The sequence below is a fragment of the Trichomycterus rosablanca genome, chromosome 20, assembly GCF_030014385.1.
Source record: "Trichomycterus rosablanca isolate fTriRos1 chromosome 20, fTriRos1.hap1, whole genome shotgun sequence".
Lineage (NCBI taxonomy): Eukaryota > Metazoa > Chordata > Actinopteri > Siluriformes > Trichomycteridae > Trichomycterus > Trichomycterus rosablanca.
The window spans coordinates 26,619,861-26,644,190 of NC_086007.1; the positions used below are offsets into that span (position 1 = coordinate 26,619,861).

Below are 24,330 nucleotides of genomic sequence, written 5' to 3' on the forward strand. Positions count from 1 at the left end.
ATCTGCGGCGTGGCTCAGTTACCGAATCACATCTCCTGCCTTCCCAAATTTAGCCAGCAGAAGGGGCATGGAGGTGCAGATTATTGACGTGTCTGTCCCTCTGAACTGAAAGTCACCTGTTGTCTCCTCATTTCTTCCCCTTCTTTCTCCAGGACCGTGATGCTGAGCTTGATCCGGTCCAGTTTTCTGCTGGTGTATGAGGCCAGCACACTTTTATCTCTCTGTGGGAACTCAGCTGGTGTCAGGACACTTTTTCGGGCATCGTGAGGGAACCGCCCTGGATGTTTCCTCATAGTGTGAAGGCACTTTTCTGGAGAGGGCTCACGTTTGGATCCACGTTGCATTGCCGTCCTGGATTGTTCTGTGCTTCCTTTATTTCCTTTTTTCTAAGAACTTGGTTGTCTCAGGCGTTCTGAGCCTCTTGACATATTATGTATACCGGTTCTCAGTGCTGCGCTGTCCCTGTTCTGTCCACTTTCTCCGCTGCAGCTGCAGATATTAGTTCATTTTATTTGTTGCTTTGATTCCACGTTTGGACACCACTTTTATTTTCCTGTTACCTGTTTTGTTTGCTCTGTTTTGTTTCAGCATCCTACATTTTGAGTTCATTTCTAATTCTTGCTGGTGCCTCAGTGACTATACTGGACCCGCCCTGTTACAGTAATATAATAAACAGTAATAAACGAATATTGACACCATAAATATAGACACCATGAAGTAGAATTTAATATTTTATTAATAAAGCTGAAATGTTCCAGCTTCTCGTCTGAATGCAGTGGATTCTGGGTAATGCAGTCCCGAAGTTCTGTCAGTCTGTTGTGGTTTAAATGGATTCAGACAGTAAAGAAGGAAACATGCACTTCCTCAGACATTCATCTCTACAAAGTCCATTTAAACACCATCAAAAATTAAACGTTTCATCATTACAGTAAATTTGCTTTTAACTTCTTTAGATGCACAAATTCTGTTACAAAAATACAACTCAAGTCTGAAAGAGAAAATCTTGCATCAAGAAATAAAAAACAACACAGAGATGAAAACGATAAACACGACAATACGAGTAAAACGTCAGACACTGATCATTATACCAAAAACCCACAAACACGTCATACATTCACTTTTTTACTTTGTTTTTGGGGTTTTATTGTGAAATTCCTGCAGTTCCTTCATAATTATTTTCATCTTCCTCTTGGAACTAGATTTTAAAAAATTGAATCAGCCTTTAATAGCAGCTACCGTTCTTAAATCCCGAATTTTAGTTTCATCGAGACCTTGTGTTAATGACATAGAATTATAAATGTGGATCAGTTTAAATCTAAACCAGGACTCGGTAACAGTCGAGGTAACAAATGGCAAAGCAAACGTCACACAAGATTCGTAGAATTATAATGAGCGGGCGCTTGGGTGGTGCAGTGGTAACACACGCTATCACACCAGAGCTGGGATTTCAAATACATCGTAGTGAATCTCAGCTCTGCCAACGTTTGGCTGTTGTTCATCCAGGTAGGGAGCCGGATAGGGAGCTCATAACTGATGCAATTATGACCTCTGCTGGCTGATTGATGGCGTCTGCACATCAGTCGGGGAATAATGCTGATCAGGGTGTGACTGTGTTGGCTACTGCTCATGTATCACCACTGCTGATTGAGGAGAGCGAGACTGACACGTGTGCAGTAGCCGACTGTGTCTTTTCACTTGCACGAGGCGAGTTCATATGCGGATCAGCTTTGTGTACAGAGAGCCTCAATCAGCCAGCAGAGGTCGTAATTGCATCAGTTATGAGAGTCCCTATCCGGCTCCCACCCTGTATGAACAACAAGCCGATCGTTGTTCATGTAGGCGCCCGGTTCAGCCGGATGGCGCCACGGACGAGTTTGAAATGTCAGCTCTGGTGTGCTAGCGTGTTTTACCGCTGCGCCACCTGAGCGCCATAAATAGAATAGAAAGTGAGACTGACAAGTGATAAATCAGATGGGAATGCAAACAAAATAAGTGAAGGAACGTATCCAAACAAGTATTAACTGCACCACTGCACTTCATTTGCAACCCCGACTTCCAATTCCACGCTTCTGGACCTTCGTTGGTTTCTGATCTGTGTTTGCAGCCTATTTGCATAGCTCAAACAAACAAACAAACAAACAAACAAAACGCAAGTTAAATCAATATGATATAATCAAACACACACACAAGAGTCGTTAGAAGATTAGAAGCAGAAGAATGTGGACAGCTGAACCAAACGACTCTTTTTAATCACAACGAACCATGCACACTGTAATTCAGATACAAAAATAAATAAATCTAGGATATATTTTAATATTATTTCATGTAGAAAAAATAATGTTTAAGCTTTTGCGCTGATGATGTGCATCGAAAAGCAGCACTGAAGAAAAAACAACAATACTGGAATGTTTAAAACGTTGAGAGGAAATTAAGACTAGAAATCAGACCTGATCTTATGTCTCCAACACCCTTGAATTAATTACACATCAAAAACTGAAATCTCTTATTCACAAAATATTCACACCTTCACTAACCCAGCTGTATTCTGTTTGCTTTAATGATCCTTGATGTATCTACAACTCAAACATCAATCATTTCAACATGTAAGAAGCTCGGCACAACCTTAAACCCTCCTAGAGTTTCATCTGGCTATCAGATAAGAAAAGCCTGGGTCAGGAAGGTCACTTTAAATGCCCTGTGCAGGGATGAAAGAACCTCCTGGATGGACAACCATCTCTGCAGCCTTCACACTTGATCCTATGCTTGGTGTCTGATAAACGGCATGTAAACATGGGCAGCAGAACACCAAGCATCATGTCTGCACATCACCCAGCTAATACCATCCAGCACTGAAACACGGTGGTGGTAGCATCATGCTATGGTACTGGTAAGAATCGAGGGACGGATGAATCCAGCCAAATGCAGAAACATCCTTGAAGAAAAGCTTCTCCAGGGAATACTTACATGGCTCAGCCAAAGCTCACACTTAAACCCTAACATCCAGACTTAAAGATCTGTGGAGGGACCGGAAGATGACACTCACCATCCAACCTAACAGCGCTTGAGAGGAACTGTCATGAAGAATGGAATGTAAAGATTGTACAGACACTTCCAAGAAGACCTGGGCTTCAACTGAGAATTAAATAAAGGGTCTGAATACGTGAGTTCTGGACTGAAGCGTTTCAGTTCTTCTCTCAGTGTAGAGAAACATGCTGAAATGATTGATGGTTTTAATCCCATTAACACCACAGATAAAGATCAGGTCTGTAATGTGACCGGCAGTGAGATGAGAGATTTGTGAGATCTCCTGCTTCTGAGTGCTGGATGTTTCTCAGGTGCGTCTCTGCTTGAAGAAGGTGAAGATGAAGGTGGTTCCGAGTCAGAAATGTGGATCAGTGGGTCACCAGACTGAGCACTTGTTGACCGGATGCATCGGTGAACCTTTGGGGCAGTGGAACACACGTCCGAACTCGTCAAACTGAGACACGCTGCCGATGACTCTGCACACAGTGGAATTACACAGTGATATGGCTAAAAGTATGTGGACATCTAACCATAAACCTGCTACACATTTCATTTCAATCTTTCAGGAAGATTTTGGAGTGTGGCTGTAGGAATGTGTATCCATTCAGTTAACAACCGACCAGAAGGCCCGGCTTGCTGTCGACATTCCAGTTCAGTTCATCCCAGGCATGAAGTCAGGAATGTGTGTGTACACCAAACCATGTCATTAAGCATAGTGTCACAAAAATTAAAAGCATGGAAACTAAAACACTGAATTAAAAAATCAGGAAGGGTGTGATATAGTGAGGGATCCCTGATTGTAGGCGAGGAGGGTGTACTGCTGCTCACGCCTCCTCCGATCCACGTGCAGCCCTTAGCGGAACCCTTATCCACCTATGAACTCTGCACAGGCGCCTCTCTATCTGCTAATCAGGGTCCTTACACAGCATTTGAAGACCCCACACACACAGTCCGGTCATCCCACCCTAGCAGAGACGTGTCTGCTGCAGGCACTGCCAATTATGCCCACTAGAAGGCGCCCAGCCGACCGGTGGCAACGCCGAGTTCAGAATCTCTGTGCTGGTGTGCTAGCGGAATATCCCGCTGTGCCACCTAGGCGCCCCAACATTTCTCTTTAAGCAGGTATAATTGTACGTATGTGATGCATTTATTCTGAATAAAAATAAGGAACAGCAGTATTATCCGCTAGCCCATAAACGCAGAGGGTCTAAAGTCGAGAAGCCAGGTCTCAGTGGTGCTATCAACCTGTACAGGCGCTCAACTGAACCATTTAGGTTAGTCTGAGGAAGAGAGGGTCAAATAGTGTTCTTCTTATTGATACTGCAACAGAAACTCCTGCCTCCTGTCTGGTTGAGGCACTGACACGAGTGGTGGATGACCATACGCAGGCTGGAGTACATAAGCTGGTGACTTCATACCTGTCGGAAGGTGCGGGTGCTCGTCTCTGCCAGCAGAGGTGATGCAGCAGCATAGGAATTGTAACTGGGACTTGAAAACGACTAAATTTCCTAACAGAGAATGAATAGTGTGTGTGTGTGTACCTGTAGTGTTCAGGAGCGTGCTTATCGGTCAGCAGTTGAAGGTAGATGGACTGAGAGCGTCTCTTCATACACCAGTTCTGTTTTGTGATCGGAGGAAAGAGACGTCATTTGAAACCTGAGAGTTGAATTCCAGAGAGAGTTCAATACCTACACTATAACAAATTCAACACTAGTTATACAGCCAAAGGTTTCTGGATACTTGACTTATAAACTTGGTCATGATTGGCTGAGCACTGATGTTGGTCAAGGAAGCCTGAACTGATGTTCCAGTTTATTCCAAAGCTGTTCAGTGGTGCTGAGGTCAGGGCTCTGTGCAGGACACTGGAGTTTTTTTAAACCGAGCTTTTCCTCATGTCATTATAGAGCTATAGAGGAACTGAAAAGGGCCGTCCCTAAAGTTGGAAGCATATTAAGTCTTTAATATTATTGATTTATTACACCTGTAGCAATTGTTGTGGCTGACACGCATACATTCAAAACTTACCAGGGGTGTCCCAGTACTTTTGTCCATATCATGTATGTGCACACCCCTAAGTACAGCTTTTACACTGTAGGCCTAGTATTTTATACACTATATGGCCAGAAGTATGTGGACACCTAAACCATAAGCTTCTTGGACATTGCATTCCAAACCCATGAGCAGCTTTGACTTGTCTGGAAAGGCTTTTTATATTCCTAAATTTTATATCATAATAAAGATTCAAAACACATCCTTACTGTAACAAATAAGGGAGCTTGTCTACGAGCTGGCAGAGGACAGGTATACCCTTGTTAACCAAAGATAGCAGCCTCGTAGGTGTCAAAGAGACATGAACACACCAAGACCAATGAGCTAGCAAACAAAAGCCCAACAAGAACCGTGTCTACTGCACCTCCATACCCCCCTGCTAACCATCAGTGGCAGGGCAGGACAGGCATGATTCTGTAATCATTGACCAAATGAAATGATTTGAAAGTGAAACTCGTGCATACTCATTTCTCGGTCAAGTTGTTTGTTCGTGTGATTAATACACCCCTTCCTACTAACTAAACCACTACCTTTTAAAGCTGTGTGTGTGTGTGTGTGTGTGTGTGTGTGTTAACCTGAGCGAACGCTATGAAGAACAGTTGCTCGTGTGTGTATTTGAGGCCCGGCAGTGGTCTCTCAGGACCGTGATCCCTTATCCACTTCTGATACGCCTGCACAGACCATACAAGAGCAATACAAGAGCAAAGAGACATTATATATATATTTAATTTATATTATACATATGTGTATATGTTATATAAGTGTAGAAACAAGGAGGTGGTTTTAATGTTATGGTTGATCGGTGTAAAAAAGCTGATTTTAGAGAGCAGATTTAGAATGAAGTGTAACGATAAGAACACTAGGGGGCAGAGCAGAGCCGGTTCCTGACAGGCTGATAAATTAAAAAGTAAAAAGATTTACAGAACTTACATAGTAGGAAAGTTTCAGGCCACCAAGATCAGCAATGTTCTCACCAAGAGTAAGCTCACCATTCACCTACACACACACACACACACACACATACTTTTTATTTACAAAAGCTGTTTCCTTTGCATACCACACACACACACACACACACACTGATAAATCAAAACATTAGGAATTCTCACTCTCTGGTTGTAGACGGTGAAGTTGTCGTACAGTTTGGTGATGCACTCGGCTTTCTTCTGAAACTTCCTGTACGACTTATCGGTCCACCAATGCTTCAGGTTACCGTATCGATCGTACTGCCCACCTAAAGCATAGTAATAATCACAGTAATAATCAGGCATTTTACTATCAGATCCACTGCTGGTTTAAATGATACAACACATACAGTGCATGTAGACAACTGTGTATTTATACTGTGTGTGTGAGTGTTCATTGACACACAGATCAGGTCATTTTTGCTCACCCCAGTCGTCGTAGCCGTGGGTTAACTCGTGTCCGATAATCGCTCCAATTGCTCCATAGTTCAGAGACCTACCGAAAAACAAACGCTTTTAACGGTATGCAAAAAATTTGCACCCCTGACATGATCGGCTATGTCAGAGGGAAGGATGGATGGATTACCGTTCTGTCAAATGAAAAAATGAAATTAGTATTACTCATTTAAATTTCAATAAAAGCGTCAATAATTTTGAACTGAAAGGAAAGTCTGTAAGGGTGGCAGGTCGCGTCTAGGCATAGAGGTGCCAAGTGTAGCCCTGTACCCACAAGAACATAAGAATGGATACCTGTTGAACTGGTTCACTTGTGAGTGCGCTCTCAGTACCTGTTGCTTCAGGAAGGGCATCCGGTGTAAAAACGGTGCCAGATCAAATATTACACCTAATTACGGGAGCAGCCAAATAAAAAAAATGCTGAGAGCCTTGCGCAGGGGCCCAAAAGTGGTATCTTGGAAGTGGTGGGGCTTGAACCAGCAACCTTCTGATTACTTCTAGCTGAGCTGCCAATGCTTAGAACAATACTGTGGCTAAAGAGCCAGAGCTACAAAGGAAACTGATGAAAGTAAGGGGTGTAGGATGTGGCTAGAATAACATTAACATTAAAAGACATATACAACAGAGCTATACGGCAGTTGAGACAGTTACAAAAGAATGTATTAATTGATGATCATTTGCTGACACTTTAAAACCTTGTGCCTACGCTTAACAACCTTGACGTCTATTAAAATATCCATATTGTTTTGGTGCTGCTTGACCAGTTCAAAGTAGACTGTGGAAGTCTAGAAAAGTCTAGAAATGTCATGAAATAAAGTATGACCACAAAGGGCCTGCAAAAACGTTTAGCTGACACAGAAACAGTAGTTTACCATTCTACTGCTCGCACAAACCTGATCTATATGAAAGCCATCGGAGGGAAACTCTACTTGCACCCTAAATACTAATTTCTATACAACAAATGAACAGCAATGAATTAAAAGAAGCTATTAAGCACTGAGGTGGTTGTGTTATGCACTGAGGATGTCTGGCAGCCTGTGTACAGGTAGATGAAGGAACAGACCACAATAAACATCAGCAACTTCTGAAACATCTTATGTTTTAATTGCATCTGTAGATTGTCACCATTAGGCGGCAGTGCAGAATCACTTCTCTATCTAAGTGTGGGTCTGTGTGTGTGTGTATGTGTGTGTGTGTGTGTGTGTGTGTGTGTGTGTAATGACTGCTCTGGCTTTGTAAAGGTAGATCAATAGAACGATGGAACTGTCAACCTCTGATTAAAGTCATTCACACAAATGGCCAGCACACACACACACACACACACACCCACACACACACACCCACACACACACACTCTAATTGTCACCTGAGTTAATGGACTAGAACTTTCTCACAATAGTGGAGCGTCTTTTCTCAGCGCGTGACACCTACACACAAACAGAATGAGTTTAAACGATCTGGGCTGATGGTGGGATTACTCTGGCCGTAAGGTGGGAGCTGGAGAATTAGGACGAGTGCATTTACATGCACCGAGGTCCTCAATCAGGGGGAGTAAGAGTACGCTGACTACACACACACACACACACACACACACGCTGGTGGAACACAGGAGTGATTAAAACACACTTTACTTGTCCCCACCTGCACTGCTCAGTTCGTCAGTTTGACCCTGCAGGTAAGGGGGGCGTAATCAGCCGTAAAGCCATCGATTATGAGGCCGGTTTACAGAAGGTACATCCTGTGGCATGATACGTATTTCCTGTTGATGTTTCTGTGTTTTATGATGATAGGGCTGCTAGTGAACGCTTCTTACATCAGCGCATTAGAGTAGATCTGTACCTGAGGGATGCGGTTCTTAGTTTTTAGAGTTTTTAGTAGCCAGAGAAGCTGAGCAAAATTCTACGCAAAGTTTAAACCAATATTCATTTTGGCAGCACGGTGGCTCGGTGGGTAGCACAGTCGCCCCACAGCAAGAAGGCCCTGGGTTCGATCCCCAGGTGGGGCGGTCCGGGTCCTTTCTGTTCGGAGTTTGCATGTTCTCCCTGTGTCTGTGTGGGTTTCCTCCCACAGTCCAAAAACATGCTGGTTAATTGGAGACACTGAATTGCCCTATAGGTCATTGTGTGTGTATGTGTATGAGTGTGTGTGTGTGTGTGTGTGTGTGTGTGTGTGTATGTGTGTGTGTGTGCCCTGCGATGGACTGGCGCCCCATCCAAGGTGTTACTGTGTGCCTTGTGCCCATTGAAAAGCTGGGATAGGCTCCAGTACCCCCCCACGACCCTAATTGGATAGGCGGTTAAGAAAGTGAGTGAGTGTATTAAAGCAGTTGTAGCCTAGTGGTTAAGGTACTGGATTAGTACGCAGAAGGTTGCTGGTTCAAACCCCCTTAAGCAAGGCCCTTAACCCTCAGTTGCTTAGATTGTGTACTGTAGGTCGCTTTGGATAAAAGGCGTCTGCTAAATGCTGAAAATGTAAATGTAGTGGTTAAGGTAGTGGACTAGTATGCAGAAGGTCGCTGGTTCAAACCCCACCACTGCGCGCTGCTGCTGTTTGGCCCTTGAGCAAGGCCCTTAACCCTCAATTGCTCAGACTGGCATCCCTTCCAGGGTGTTACTGTGTTCCTTGCGCCCACTGAAAAGCTGGGATTGGCTCCAGCACCCATTTTTATGTTTAACCACTGCTTCATCCTGGTCGTGGTCGTGATGGTTATAGTTTCACTGTAATCCCACAACACAACGGTAATCCATCGCAGGGCCTCGGATGTCCATTCATCCCTCTGTAATAGCCAATCATATCTATACGCAGACGCCCGCCAATGGCTCCCAGCGGCAGCAGGCTGGCGTAATTCAATGCTGTGCCACCCGAGCGCCATAAAACGAAGTTAATTTCGGGATGTTAAATTGTAATGATGAAGCTGCTAAAGGAGAATGAACTGTCGAGTTACAAGTTAGCTCAAGCTGAAATACCAAAGCCGGGGCTGGATGAAATGAAACACTTGATTTGAATGTGTGTTGGAACGTTTCGGATTTACTCACTGCGGAAATTCTGGATCGTACAGAGTCGGCTGGAGAATTCCTGCCGGGAATACTGGGAAACAGAAGTTCAGATGTTAGAGAAAGAACGAGAGAGAGGAAGACGTGAGAACGCTGAGAGGTGAGGAGAGTGATGGAGGAATGATAGACAGGATCAAAACACGGCTTTGGGTTCTTTGGGTTAATGCTGGTGTTTGTCTTGTGTCTCCGTCTCGCCCCTCAACCCTCTCTCTCTTTCTTTCTCTCTCTCTCTCTCTCTCTAACTGCACGTATCGACCCTCTGAGAGAAAGATCTAATCCCCCAAATGCACAAGGACACCACCAATAACCCAACACAGCTCACAGCCGAAAAGATGGAAGTGTGTGTGAACCTGGTGCCACGTACCCATCTGGTTCTTGTTTGGTAGATAGTACGCATTTAGAGCTTGGGGTGGAAGAAGCCAGCTGTGAAAATATAACACACACACACACACACACACACACACACACACACACACACGCACACGTTAATCCGAATCTGAGGTTAAAACCACATCAAGACTAGCTCTAGATCAGGGGTGCCCACACCTTTGTGGCTTGAGGTCTACCAATTCAGTCGACACGTCATCGAGATATACTTTTTAAAAGGTTTGCCTCATTATTTTTTTTTTTACAGCTTTACAGGTCAAGCGACTGAACAATCACACTGACCTCATTTTGATGATTTGTACTGAATGGTGTCGGTCAGGTTTATGTATCTGGACAGGAGCTACTGATGCTGATTCTCAAGCAGCTTCCAAGTGGTCATCAGTAAGGGTGGACCCATATTTAGTAGGTTGATCCAAAAATGCTGTCAATATGCGGCACATTTTCTCATGTTTGGATATTGTTCCTCAGACAGCAAGTTCCAAGATCGTCCAGCAGAGGCGCTCGACTTCATATGAATGTCATCTCTCCATCAGGTTCTTCCACGTATGAACGAAACAGCGTCTCTGAAGCGTTCCTACCCGAATCGAACCGTTTGTGGTTTCTATGTGCTTGGTTGCCTTTCATCTTCGCAGGGGGGTGCTGGAGCCTATCCCAGCTTTTCAATGGGTGCAAGGCACACAGTAACACCCTGGATGGGGCGCCAGTCCATCACAGAGCACACACACACATACATTCACCTATAGGGCAATTCAGTGTCTACAATTAACCTGACTGCATGTTTTTGGACTGTGGGAGGAAACCGGAGCTCCTGGAGGAAACCCACACAGACACGGGGAGAACATGCAAACTCCACACAGAAAGTCGAACCCAGGACCTTCTTGCTGTGAGGCGACAGTGCTACCCACTTAGCCACCGTGTCGCCCCATCTTCACAAACAGTGCAGGTTACAACAGGAAAAATGCAAAAAATGGCGCAAACTGGCTACTGATGAATGGAAACGTTTTAGATTCGTGGTGCTTTAGGCTGTTAAAAAAACAGTGGCCACATTTCATGTCAATCGACGATCGCTGTATCGGGCACCCCTGCTCTAGAGTAATTGGCACCCTTGGTAAAGACGTCTTTGTGGGTATTAACCAGTAGTTTACTAAGTTAAGCAAATGGTAAGTAAACCGGGTGCTCGGATGGTGAAGTAGCCACCGCTGCTGAGCTCTCGCGTTTGAATCCCAGCTGTGCTATGACCATCCAGGCACCCACGCAAAACAGAACTGGATGTGCCAAGTGTTTGTTAGAAACAGAATTCATTATATAATGTGTGTGTGTGTGTGTGTGTGTGTGTGTGTGTGTGTGTGGACGCCAGATGCAGAAACAATCAGCTTGCATCAAAAAAGAGTCACACCAGAACACGACTGATTTATTCAGGTTTTGTTTTTATTTACCTTTACATCAATCAGTCGCAGGTGCAACCTCTTATACTCATCTCGGGCTGCAATCAGACGAGCGCAGTAAAAAGTAATAGGACAGAAACTACACACCGGTCGCGGGAGAATAGAGTTCCATCTCGAAGCAAGAAAGAACGTCATGTAGAGTAGAGATGACGGCTACATTAATGCGACCCGCACCAAAACCAAGAATTGATTTTCTATCCCAGCAGACACTAATCAGGAGGGGTGGATCTTCTCTAAATGTAAAATGCCGAATAAAGAAAGAGGATGAGATCACTGAGGGAAACTAAATTAGATTGTTGGGACAGACTGAAAGGCTAAAACAAGAACCTTCCAAACAATAGAGAGGGTCACCCCCCCAGAGCCACGCCCCAACCTCCTTGTAAGACCACACACAACATCCAAGATGGATGGATTTGGATTTATGTTTGGAGGAAGCCAATATCTGCAACCCACTCAAATACAGTCAAATAAATCATTATGCCAACAAATATAAGGTCGTTTTATAGAATGTGCACCCTGTGTTACAAAAACCTCTTTGTCCACATATGCTGCCATCGACCTCTTCCTGAGGGATTTAATGCCCATGTCCAACAAGTTTGTGGTCAGGTGTCCAGATACTTTTTATGTTTTAATACAGTGTGTTCGGACAGTTTTCATACCCCTATTCTGTGCCATGGGTTTGATTTGAGGAACGGCAAATATAAACAGTCACTCACTTGGATTTGTCCACCTCTTTGTGGACCTTGTTTATGGACAGGTTGATGTTGTACTTGATGCTGTTCAAGACGTTTTTGAAGTAGGTCTTCTCATTTACTTCAAACTTCTCAGAAGAGAAGAGAAGAGAAGAGAAGAGGAAAAGAAGACAAGAGAAATACAGATAAGAGTAAGAGAACAGAAGAGAAGAGAAAAGACGTGAAAAGAGAATAGAATAGAAGCAATGAGAAGAGAGGAGAAGAGAAGAGAAAAGAAGATAATAGAATAGACGCAATCAGAAGAGAAGAGAGAAGAGAAAAGAAAAGAAGAAAAGAGAAGAGGAAAAGAAGAGGAGAACAGAAGAGAAAAGAAGAGAACAGGAAAAGAAGAGAAAAGAAGCAAAGAGAATAGAAGAAAAGAAAAGACGAGGAAAAAAGAGAAGAGAAGAGGACAAGAAGAGATAAGCAGCGGAAAAGAAGAGGAACAGAAGAGAAGAAGAAAAGAAGAGGAACAGAAGAAATGAGAAGCAAAGAGGAGAGGAATAAAAAAAAAGAAGAGGAGATGAGAGAAGCAAAGAGAAAAGAAGAGAAACAGAAAAGGAGTAAAGAAGAAAAAGAAGAGAAGCGGAAAAAAAGAGAAGCGAAGAGAGGAAGATAAGAGAAAAAAAAGACGAGAAGAGAAAAGAAGCAAAGAGAAAAGAAGAGAAGATAAGAGAAAAGAGGAACCACATTAAAAATCATTTACATTATCAATAAACACCCTCAAACGTCATGTCCACTTCACTTCTTATCAATGTTCCGTCCCATTACTTTACACTGTTAGCAGCCTGACACTATCAGATATTTTATTTATACACGAAATACACTAGGACCAAAAGTATTTGGACGCAGGTACATTAGCTTGTTAGAGAGAGTGATTTACCTTGTATTCCTGATCAATAAGCTCTGGCTTTAACAGAAAGTCTGGGTAACCGGTCATCACCGTCATCTGCTGGAGCTGAGAGACACAGGGCGAGAGAAACAGCAACCAAGTAAACAAATATGAATGAAATGATCCTCTATATTATTATTATTAATATTATTATTAATAGTAGTGATAGTAGTATTGATACAGTGCTGATACTGCATAGTTTCAGTAGTTCCAGCTGTATTAAAATGTATTTTTGTAGACGTCTTTAATCATTATTGACTGCACATTACTTTGAATGTTTAGATCGAATTATATGTAGATTTTATCGTCTATTAAATCTGTATTTCTATTCATCATCACTAATAAACGACCCTGGGCCCCGTCTCCAATCATGCGTTTCTATTAATTTAAAGAAAGTACACCAGCAGAAACCCAGGCTGGACACCCACTTTAAAAGACCTAAAAGAAGTTTACTCATGTATGTTTTTATATGCTGGTTACCTTGGCTCTCGCTGCCTCCTTGGTCTCATCATCCATCCAGTCGAGTTCCTGCAGTCTGACATCCAGCGAGTGTTTAATGTCCTCCACCAGCTCCTGTACCTGTACCACAGCAAACACTTTCAAAAAGCTAATCGATAGAAAATCATGCTCTGTGTCCGGTCAGGTCAAACGTATTCGTTCTGCTTTATATAACAAACACTGTCCTAAAGAAATCTCACACATCTCCAGCTCCAAACCCCCTATAATGAGCAGCCCAGAGCCACAGAGGCAGGAAATCTGGGTTTAAATCATAGTAGGCGCTATCGGTCGGTCAGGAGTCTAAACAGACGTGATTGGCAATGTCTGAGGTGGGGGGTGGCCGAAACCCTGCGATGGCTTGGCATTGATCCTAGAGTTTCATGGAAACCGGACCCATTATGATGAATACTAGGATAAAGCAACTGATGAGAAGCAAAATAAAAGGAACAAGTCCATCATCCTTCAGTTCAGTCTGTAACAGAATAAATCACTGGAAGCCTCCTTTAAAACTGTGCACATGGCTGTGAGGGTGAGGGATCTATTAGATGTCGGGCTGATGGAGGTTCCTTGTAAATAAAATTGTTGGACGTCCAATGCACAGTAACGACAGAATGAGTCCAGATTCTAACCTACACATTTACTCAACACTTACTTCACATTCTAAGCCATGTAAACAAAGTGTTTCACATGAGAAGCTTTTTGCGCTTTGAGCGCCGCGGCACCCGCAAAAATTGTGAGCACAACGCAGTTTGTTTGTTTTGTATATTAGGATTTTAACGCCATGTTTTACACGCAAGCCCAACGCAGCAAAGTGTGCAGCGGTCTAACTGAACTCGCTTAGGAATACGTTCCAAGATCTATGCGATTAAGAAGCTTAATGAAACAATATAGACGTGCAACATGGCGCTGGTGCTGCTGTGGTACCATCAAAGCTTTGCATAGTGAACAAACCACCTTTTTGTTTTGTGCCAAATTTAAGTATTCCTAAACTTATTTGGGTTCTCTACAATCGTCCTCTGACTGCTGCAGACGGCATTTTTTAAGATTGCGCTTAATGCCGCCAACCAGTGACCGGACCAGATACGACTGAGGTCCTGCACGAAGCGAGTAGTGCTGAGGGAATCATATGAAAGCTTATCTGAATGGAGACGTTGTAGAAATTAAAAAGGATCATTAATAAACATAGTTTTAAAAACGATGCATCGACTTAAAATAGGTCGACCAATCGCAGCAGCCCTAGTTCCTTGCAGTTCACGTGTTAATGGCAGCAGATCTGATCAGTGAAAAGACCTGAGGGACTTTGATAAGGACGAAATGGTTACGGACAGAGAATGGGTTGAAGTATACCCAGTATCATCCCATCCACTCACAGTGGTCTAAATTAGGACAGTGCACATATTTTAAAACAGAATACTATCGTCAGTCCAAGCTTAACATCTTCAGTCATTCTTAAAACAGCACAGGAAAGGTGGCGGAGCAAAAAAAAAAAGAAAGAAAGAAGAAATCGGCATTGAAGGTATGAGAGGGGCGACTGAAAGGAACAACAGAAGATGAGATCACATTAAGGTGAGGGATTAGGAGTGAAAGGAGAGATGGATTAGTGGAGAGAGAGAAACGGAGACTGGAGGAAAGAGGACGAGATGAGAGACGAATGAAAAGTGGGAGGTTATATAGAGGAAAAGACGTGAGATGAAAAGAAAGAGGAGGAAAAACTAACAATCGGGACAGACCCATTTTTAAAAGACGTTTCGGGGTCGGATCGAGCGCCGCCAATGTGTCGTGAAGTGCGTCTCGAACCGTAATCGACAACACAATCAATAGCTAAAGTACAGTAGATAAAATTAGACTTTAATTTCAACCCAATAGGAAAGAAAGGCCAGGAAAGCTGGACTGGGAGACACGGTGGCTCACTGTCGCCTCACTGCAAGAAGGTCCTGGGTTCGATCCCCAGGCGGGGCGGTCCGGAGACACTGAATTGCCCTATAGGTGAATGGTGTGTGTGTGTGTGTGTGTGTCTGCCCTGTGATGGACTGGCGCCCCATCCGGGTCCTTTCTGTGCGGAGTTTGCATGTTCTCCCCGTGTCTGTGTGTTTCCTCCGGGAGCTCCGGTTTCCTCCCACAGTCCAAAAACGTGCAGACAGGTTAATTGGAGACACTGAATTGCCCTATAGGTGAATGGGTGTGTGTGTGTGTGTGTGTGTGTGTGTGTGCCCTGTGATGGACTGGCGCCCCATCCAGGGTGTTACTGTGTACCTTGCACCCATTGAAAAGCTGGGATAGGCTCCAGAACCCTCCCACGACCCTGATTGGATAAGTGGTTAAGACAGTAAGTGAGTGAGTAGTTCCTCTCACTGCACGTCTTTGTATTGTGGGAAGAAACCGAACACAGACATGGGGAGAACATGCAAACTCTATACAGAACGGACCCGGACCGCTCAACCTGGGAATCGAACCCAGGACCTACTTGCTACCCACCGATCCACCCGGTGCTCTAAAATAATCCTAATTGTAAAAAAGTACAATAGAATGGGTTGGCTCGGAGGCGCACAGCGAGAAGGGCCTGGGTTTGATTCCCAAGCCGGGCGGACAGGGTCTTTTCTGTGTAGATTTTGCATGTTCTCCCTGTGTCTGCATGGGTTTCCTCTTAGTGCTCCGATTTCCACCCAAAGACATGCAATCAGGTCAATAAGAGCTAATAAATGTGTGTGTGTGTGTGTGTGTGCACTGTAATAGACTGGGTGATAGACTCCAAGGTGTCTGTCCCGCATTTCGCTCAATGAATCAGACCCACCGCAACCCTGACCAGGATAAAAGAATGAATAAGCACAAGACTGGATTAACATGGTCTTGCCTTGGCCTTGCTGTGAGAGGAGAAGTAGCGCTGGACGAAGAGGGCCCCGAGCGCCATGCCGAAGTGTTTGTTGGCCTGGTTGAGACACAAGCGGGCGAGTTCCAGCTGCCGCTCGGTTCCGTCGATCTCGCGCGAGAACTCGTGGATGGTGCTGCGGAACGCGGTGGATAGATGCTCGCTGAGAGCCGCGACGATCCGCCACAACATGTAGTTATGGAGAACCCTGTGAGCAAGACCGACAGAAAAAGGAAAAGGAAGACACACACACACAGAGAGAGAGAGAGAGAGAGAGAGACACTTCGTATTGGGAATGTTTTTTTTACAAATGAATAATAAATCTCATTAATGCCGCGAAACCGCACACCAAGCCCAACGAGCGGCTAAACGCTGTAAAAATTAAGTCATAATTAATTACTCCAAGACGTAAACAGATGGGAAATGTCACGCCGAACAAAACAAGCTCACACGCACACTCATCTCAGGCCCTTTTAGCGTGATGTCATCCCTCAGGGGGGTTTGATATGCGGGCGGCATTTTAATCATAGCTTGTTCTGGCGCGGCTCCAGAGCGGTCGCGCCAACCAACCACTCACGGTGGCTAATTCAATATACCGAGAACCGAGAGAGAGGGATGCTGGGGGGAGGGCTGGAGGATAGAAGGAGAGGGGACGAGGCTTTTTCTTGAAATCACTTTCGTAACACGGAGATGGGCGCACGCGACGAAAATGAAAGATAAAACGGCGAGAGTAAAAGGATGAGAGACAGAGGAAGACACCGAGACATTTTAAATGGATAGAACGAAAAGAGACGGAAGAGAACAAGAGAGGTGGACAGACTGTGAGGAAACGAGGGAGATGAAGGAGAAAAGTGAACAAAAAGAAGCAGCAGGAGGTCTAGAACGCATGAAAAGAAAAGCAGAGGTTCTTAACCTTTCGATCGGCCGCGCTGTAACAGCAGCCAGTAACCAGTCTAGCCGCGCACAGTCATTATTATATAGGAATAACAGGCTTGTGTTATAGAAGCAAGCGCTGAACTGCTGTGTGTCACAGGCTGCCACCTCCTTGTTTCTACACTCACTGTCCATTTTATCAGCTCCACCTACCACATAGAAGCACTTTGTAGTTCTACAATTACTGACTGTAGTCCATCTGTTTCTCTACATGCTTTGTTAGCCCTCTTTCACCCTGTTCTTCAATGGTCAGGACCCCCGCAGGACCACCACAGAGCAGGTATTATTTAGGTGGTGGATCATTCTCAGCACTGCAGTGACACTGACATGGTGGTGGTGTGTTAGTGTGTGTTGTGCTGGTATGAGTGGATCAGACACAGCAGCGCTGCTGGAGTTTTTAAACACCTTACTGTCACTGCTGGACTGAGAATAGTCCACCAACCCAAAACATCCAGCCGACAGCGCCCCGTGGGCAGCGTCCTGTGACCACTGATGAAGGTCTAGAAGATGACCGACTCAAACAGCAGCAATAGATGAGCGATCGTCTCTGACTTTACATCTACAAGGTGGACCGACTAGGTAGGAGTGTCTAATAGAGTGGACAGTGAGTGGACACTGTGTCTGATTCACTCATACCAGCACAACACACACTAACACACCACCACCATGTCAGTGTCACTGCAGTGCTGAGAATGATCCACCTGCTCTGTGGTGGTCCTGTGGGGGTCCTGACCATTGAAGAACAGCATGAAAGGGGGTAACAAAGTATGTAGAGAAACAGATGGACTACAGTCAGTAATTGTAGAACTACAAAGTGCTTCTATATGGTAAGTGGAGCTGATAAAATGGACTGTGAGTGTAGAGGAGGTGGCTGATCAGTAAATATATAAACAGGCTGAGTGAAATAGAACATTTGATGGGTTAGGCTACTGGACTAGCAGTCAAAAGGTTGCTGGTTCAAGCCCCATCAGCACCAAGTTGCCACTGTTGGGCCCCAGAGCAAGGCCCTTAACCCCCAAACAAACAAACACCTGGTTCCCATCTCACTCACAGACACCAGTTTGGTGCCAGTGAAAAACACTGATCTGATTCTGTTATTGTAGCGTGAGGTGTCCCTCAGGTATCAGTGCTTGGTCCTTTTTTTTTTTTTCTTTCACAGTCTCGATGTCAATTGTAAGCCAGAAAAAAATGACAGAGCACAAACAGAGACAGCCGGAGGTACCTGGTAGCTAAGTGTGCAACCACAGACAGGGTATTATGGGTCATCTCATTAGTCTTACTACGGGTAATCTTATAATGCATGCAAATGAAGTGGAACCGTCCACCCTGAGGAGCACCTGAGCTGAACACACACACACATGCACTTGAATATGCTATATGCAAAAAGTATGTAGACACCCTCCTAATTATTGAGGTAAGGTGTTTCAGCCACACCCAGCGCTGGTTATCCCAAGGATGAATCTGGAGGTGAGCACCAACCAACAGTACCCGCTGTGCCAACCTGCAGCCGTGCTGCACAGCTTCAGTGATCCAGGTTCAGGGTCTTATTACTAGTTACAGTCTGTATGGACAGTTGTAGCCTAGTGGTTAAGGTACTGGATTAGTAATCAAAAGGTTGCTGGTTCAAGCCCCACCACTGCCAGGTTGCCACTGTTAAGCAAGGCCCTTAACCCCCAATCGCTTGGACAATATACTGACACACTACTGCAAGTTGCTTCGGATAAAAGCGTCTCCTAAGTCAGACCCACAGCAACCCTGACCAAGTACTAAAAAACGCCTGGATTCATATGAAAAAATGAATTATTTTAGGTGGCTTGACTGTACTTCAAAGCGAATGTCATAAAACTGAAGTCAGTGACTGAGAGCGGTCCCTGCGTCCGGCTGAGCTAGCACACTGCATTAGCCCTTATCGCTGCTAGCGTAGCTCTTTTGATATTATTTCACGGTCAGCGTTTAGAAGAGACGCCACCTGCCTCGGAAAATCACAAAAAAAGAGAACCGCCGGTGCGGGAGAAAGAAAACAAGACCAGGGAGGGAATTCAGGTGGAAGAAAAGCGAAAGAACTTTGTGAGAAAGGAGCTGCACAGACGCCTGCGCTGATGAGACGATCCCAGGAACAAAAGAGGAGCGAAAAAAATAGAGGAATTTATAGACGGACACAAAAGTCATCCCTCCCTCTGTACCTGCAACTCGAACAGGCGCGAGCAGATTGGCTGCAGCTTCATCCATCTCCATGGTGATGATAATAACAGTGATTATGAAGGAAGGTTTCATTGTGTGCATATTATGGGCTATCATATGTTATTATAGGAGGGAAGCCGGAGCGAAGCACTGAGAAAAATAACTCCCATCCATTTAGCGCCCAGAGAAAACGAGGGACAAAAGAGATGACAGGAGCGTTCGGTGTAAATGAGCTCTGATCAACCTGAGGACGTGCAACGATATACAGCAACACACACACACACACACACACACACACACACTGTGAAAGGTTCAGAGACAAAAACATCACATTATATGTAGTTTCCGGTTTTCCATCCACTGTCTACTATACTGTCAGTTTGGTTGATTCAGGTACACTCGTACCCCTTTTCTGTGGGCGTCTCAGAGTGTCGAGGTTTGGGTGCTTTCACATGAGAAGCTGCTAAATCACGTTTGTGCTTCACTTTCATACTTTAAAGTCACCTGATTAAATTTTGAGCCAGTCTGCTGCTGATATTTTCAAAGCACCTCAAAAGAGATGAACTGTGTGATATGACGTGGTAAAAGTGACCCGGACAGTACGAACAACGCTTAACGTAAAAAATAAAGCACAACGTGACTTGTACTAAAAGAACGAGTGATAAATTTGGGTAGTACAGAGCGCTTATAACCAGTACAGAGCACTTATAACCAGTACAGAACCAGTACAGAGCGCTTATAACCAGTAATAACAGAGTAATTGAGTGTTTGTGTGGTACTGTTAGTACATTCAGCCACGTTACTCTTTATTTAGTTGAAGCTTTTTGTGGATTCAGAACCTCGAGCTGCAGAACCAGCACACGTGAAGTAAATCCAGTTAAACACAGATACATGTGGAGCTGTTAGACTGGGTTTGATGGTTATTTCACACAGATGTTTGTTCGTGTCGTGGAACTTTAGTGACGTTTTATCTCTCAAGCCCAGCGCTGAGCAGAGTGGCTATTTGAAAAACGCTACGTCTTCTTATCACCGATAGCTGATCGATGCTTCTTGCATTAAAACGAACATCTGTAACAGCAGCACAAATCCCCACAGGTAATCTACACGCTACATGTTACTCTTTACTTTCGTTGTGTAACGCCCACCGTTGATGACGCAGGCTTGGTTCCTAAAAACTGGTGGAAACGCGGGTCGGTTCTCTACAAAACACCCGAACAGAACCGGTTCAAGAACCAGGGTTCTTTTAGTGGAAAAGCACTAGTGGCCAACAAAGAAGAAGATATTTGGTTTAATAATCAGTACTGGATAGCTGTCAGAATCAGCCAGAGGTCTCAGATACACAACCCACACACACACACACACACACACACACACACACAACACATAAACCCTTGATAAACAACAGCACGATTCATACACATTATATACACACAACCACCCACTCCATAAACCAACATGCACGTTTATGCAAGTTCTACACTGGACAGTCCGACTCTGGAGAGCTCTGTGTGTGTGTGTGTGTGTGTGTGTGTGTGTGTGTGTGCGTATCCAATCCATGAGTCTGTATTTTGGCCGGCGCTGGTGCGTGACCCCTCTGCTGAAGTGCGGCTGATTAGTATCGACCCGCGGTGCCCTCACTTAACCACACACACTCTCACAATACAATAAAGTTAGCATAAGGCCGTTCGTGGATCAATACAGTACACACTAGCATTAGCATATGACTGAAGGCAGCAGGGTGGCACAGCTGGCAGCGGGGGGGGCCCCGGGGACACGAGTTCGAATACTGGCCTCGGGCCACGGTCTGTTTTGAGACCAGGTGCTGATGTTCCACCTTTGGAGGTTGTTTTTTGGAAGTTGATTGGATGCTTCAAATGCTCTTCTGGGTCAGAGCATCTCCAAAACTGCAGCTCTTGTGGGGTGTTCCCGGTCTGCAGTGGTCAGTATCTATCAAAAGTGGTCCAAGGAAGGAACAGTGATAAACCGGTGACAGGATCATGCGCGGCCAAGGCTCAGTGATGCACGTGGGGAGCGAAGGCTGGCCCGTGTGGTCCGATCCAACACACGAGCTGCTGTAGCTCAAACTGCTGAAGAAGTTCCTGCTGGTTCTGATAGGAAGGTGTCAGAATACACAGAGCAGCTCGGGAATGCTTCAGGAACGGTTTGAGGAGCACAACAACCAGTTTGAGGCCTCCAAATTCCCCAGATCTCAATCCAATCGAGCAGTCGAGCATCTGTGAGACGTGCTGGACAAACAAATCCGATCCATGGAGGCTCCACCTCACAACTTACAGGAGTTAAAGGATCTGATGATAACATCTTGGTGCCAGATACCACAGCACACCTTCAGGGGTCTAGTGGAGTCCATGCCTCGACGGGTCAGGGCTGTTCTGGCAGCAAAAGGGGACCATGACAATATTAGGACTCGTGTGTGGCGAGCATCGAATTCTAAACGTGTTTATATTTACAAAATACATCGATCAGGCTTTGTACAGTTTCTTTGTGTACTTTTTGTTGTGTTCGTAAATAAAAGCAAATCCTTCGAGAAAAGAATCCATTCAGTGTGATTTGTATTGAAAACAAGGCACGTGATGCGGAATGAGAACGAAATAAATAAACTGCATTATATTGTGTAAATAATGTGCATTACTGCACACGCACAGAACACAATCAGCTCATATTTCATTTTGCTCCACACAGCAGCCCTGTGTGTGTAAATATTCAAAACAAAAAGATGAGAAATGTGCACATTTTGGAATGGAACGTATTGTTTTTGTTCGGTAAGCTGAGTTATTGTTGTGTAGGTGAATAACTAGTGTAATAAGTCAGAGCAATGCGGTTTATGTTACGGATCCTTTTGTGTTTGATGTTTATTAGCTCTTTGCGATATATCACCCGTACGATGCACACATTCATGTTTTAGTTATTCCTCGTGTATGAATACGGACACTGCAGAAGGTAATACATTAGTTGTATTTGTTGTTTTTGTTATTTTATTATAAATTATTCATCTACACAATCATTTCACCCTGATCACAGTTGTGATGAGTCCAGTTCACGGCGGAGCACCAAACGCACTTATTTACACACCGTCATGACACATAAACAGTACAGCTGACCGGTTCACTGTTACTGGACAGCACAGAGGGTTCACACAACAGCACATAGAATGAACCCTGGTCTGACCTCGCACTTACAAGTGTGGCCTGTCTGTTGGACGCCCGGCCAGGTTGATAACACGGCTGATATTCAAACTCAGATCTCAGATCTCGCACCTTATGCCTGGTTCACACCTTATGCGACTGGTCAGCGCTAGATTTGCCGGCTCGGGAGCAACTAGGCGTTCGCTCGGCGATCGAAATTCGGCTCTCAATCGCTATGTGTGAACTACTCAACAACTCGATCCGAGCGGCTCCAACCGAAGCGAGATTTCTAGCAGGTCAGATATCTGGATCTGAGTTGCCCGACTGGCAATGAGTGCTATGTCGAACAGCCAATGAGAACGCACGATATGGTGTGAGGGGAAACGCAGGGGAGGTGTGTAAAAAGGTGGTACAGGGGCGTAATATAGTTTATATCAGAATACATCAGCACACACACAAGTTTTATACAGTATTTCTGACCTGATCGTTCTCTACATTTTATTGCATAAAATATTTATTAACCTTCAACTCACTACAGAACAATCCATGCTGGTCATGTTGTCATATTTTTCCTCTTTGATTTTACGCTGCACATCAGCGCACAAGCTTTGATCGCTCGCTATTTGCTGACGTGCATTTTTGGACGTGGTATCGTTAAACCCCTCGTCACTTCTCACGTTTGTTATCGTGACTAAACGTAGTTTGGGAGACCAGAGAAGCTCGCCTGTGATTCCAGTTGGTGATAGATGGTGTAGTGTGAAACCCCCCATCACTGATCAGTCGTGTAGTGTGAAAGCCACACCGACTTGAAAGACTCCCGATTACAAGAGATCCAGTTGTGTAGTCTGAACTGTACAGCGAACTTGGCATTAGGAAACACATACATCTCTCATACGTTGACTGGGGTGAGGTTAGAACCTAGGTCCTAGGAACCGTAAGCTGTGCCACATCCTATTTGCCAGCCTAATAAAAATTCCATTCATTTTTAGAACACGCTTTACCCAGAACAAACTCAGTCAAAACACTGGGTGCGAGCAATGAGTTTAGCCTGGCAGGGAAAGCAATCCATCACAGGGCACCAACACTCACCCATTTATGCCCACATATGGGGAAATTTACAGCGCCCAATTCACTCACCTATAAAAAAAAAACACCTATAGAGAACATACCAAACCTCTAAGTTCTACAAACAGTGATCAGAGGTGGGGTCGGTCCCCCCAGTAAAGGTGCTCTAACTCTAAAACACAGAGCACCAATTTACTCACATGTATGATTTAGGCAGGAAAAGACCCGCATTCAGAGAGAGAACATGCCAAACTCCTTACAGACTTCAGAGCAGAAAGTGTATAATATGTATAATCTGACAGGCAGGACAAGACCCGCATTCAGAGAGAGAATATGCCAAACTTCTTACAGACTTTAGAGCAGAAAATGTATAATCTGTATGATCTGAGAGGCAGGACAAGAGCCACATTCAGAAAGAGAACATACCAAACTCCTTACAGACTTCAGAACAGAAAATGTATAATCTGACAGGCAGGACAAGACCCACATTCAGAGAGAGAATATGCCAAACTCCTTACAGACCCACATTCAGAGAGAGAACATACCAAACTCCTTACAGACTTTAGAGCAGAAAATGTATAATCTGTATGATTTAAGAGGCAGGACAAGACCCACATTTAGAGAGAGAACATGCCAAACTCC

At 44.6% G+C, this 24,330-nt stretch overlaps 1 protein-coding gene across 1 annotated transcript in view; it reads right to left on the minus strand.

Annotated features, from left to right (window-relative positions):
- Positions 1 to 3,400: 3,400 nt before the first annotated feature.
- Positions 3,401 to 24,330, minus strand: part of LOC134334539 (endothelin-converting enzyme-like 1) — a 30,616-nt gene continuing 9,686 nt past the window's right edge. Inside the window, exons 7-18 of the mRNA XM_063016893.1 lie at positions 16,352 to 16,574; positions 13,483 to 13,581; positions 12,994 to 13,068; positions 12,096 to 12,199; positions 9,912 to 9,970; positions 9,530 to 9,581; positions 6,467 to 6,534; positions 6,183 to 6,307; positions 6,004 to 6,069; positions 5,649 to 5,744; positions 4,566 to 4,642; positions 3,401 to 3,500 (exon numbers count right to left, since the gene is read on the minus strand). Coding sequence (XP_062872963.1) covers positions 3,401 to 3,500; positions 4,566 to 4,642; positions 5,649 to 5,744; positions 6,004 to 6,069; positions 6,183 to 6,307; positions 6,467 to 6,534; positions 9,530 to 9,581; positions 9,912 to 9,970; positions 12,096 to 12,199; positions 12,994 to 13,068; positions 13,483 to 13,581; positions 16,352 to 16,574 — 1,144 coding nt within the window. The remainder of the gene's footprint in view (positions 3,501 to 4,565; positions 4,643 to 5,648; positions 5,745 to 6,003; positions 6,070 to 6,182; positions 6,308 to 6,466; positions 6,535 to 9,529; positions 9,582 to 9,911; positions 9,971 to 12,095; positions 12,200 to 12,993; positions 13,069 to 13,482; positions 13,582 to 16,351; positions 16,575 to 24,330) is intronic.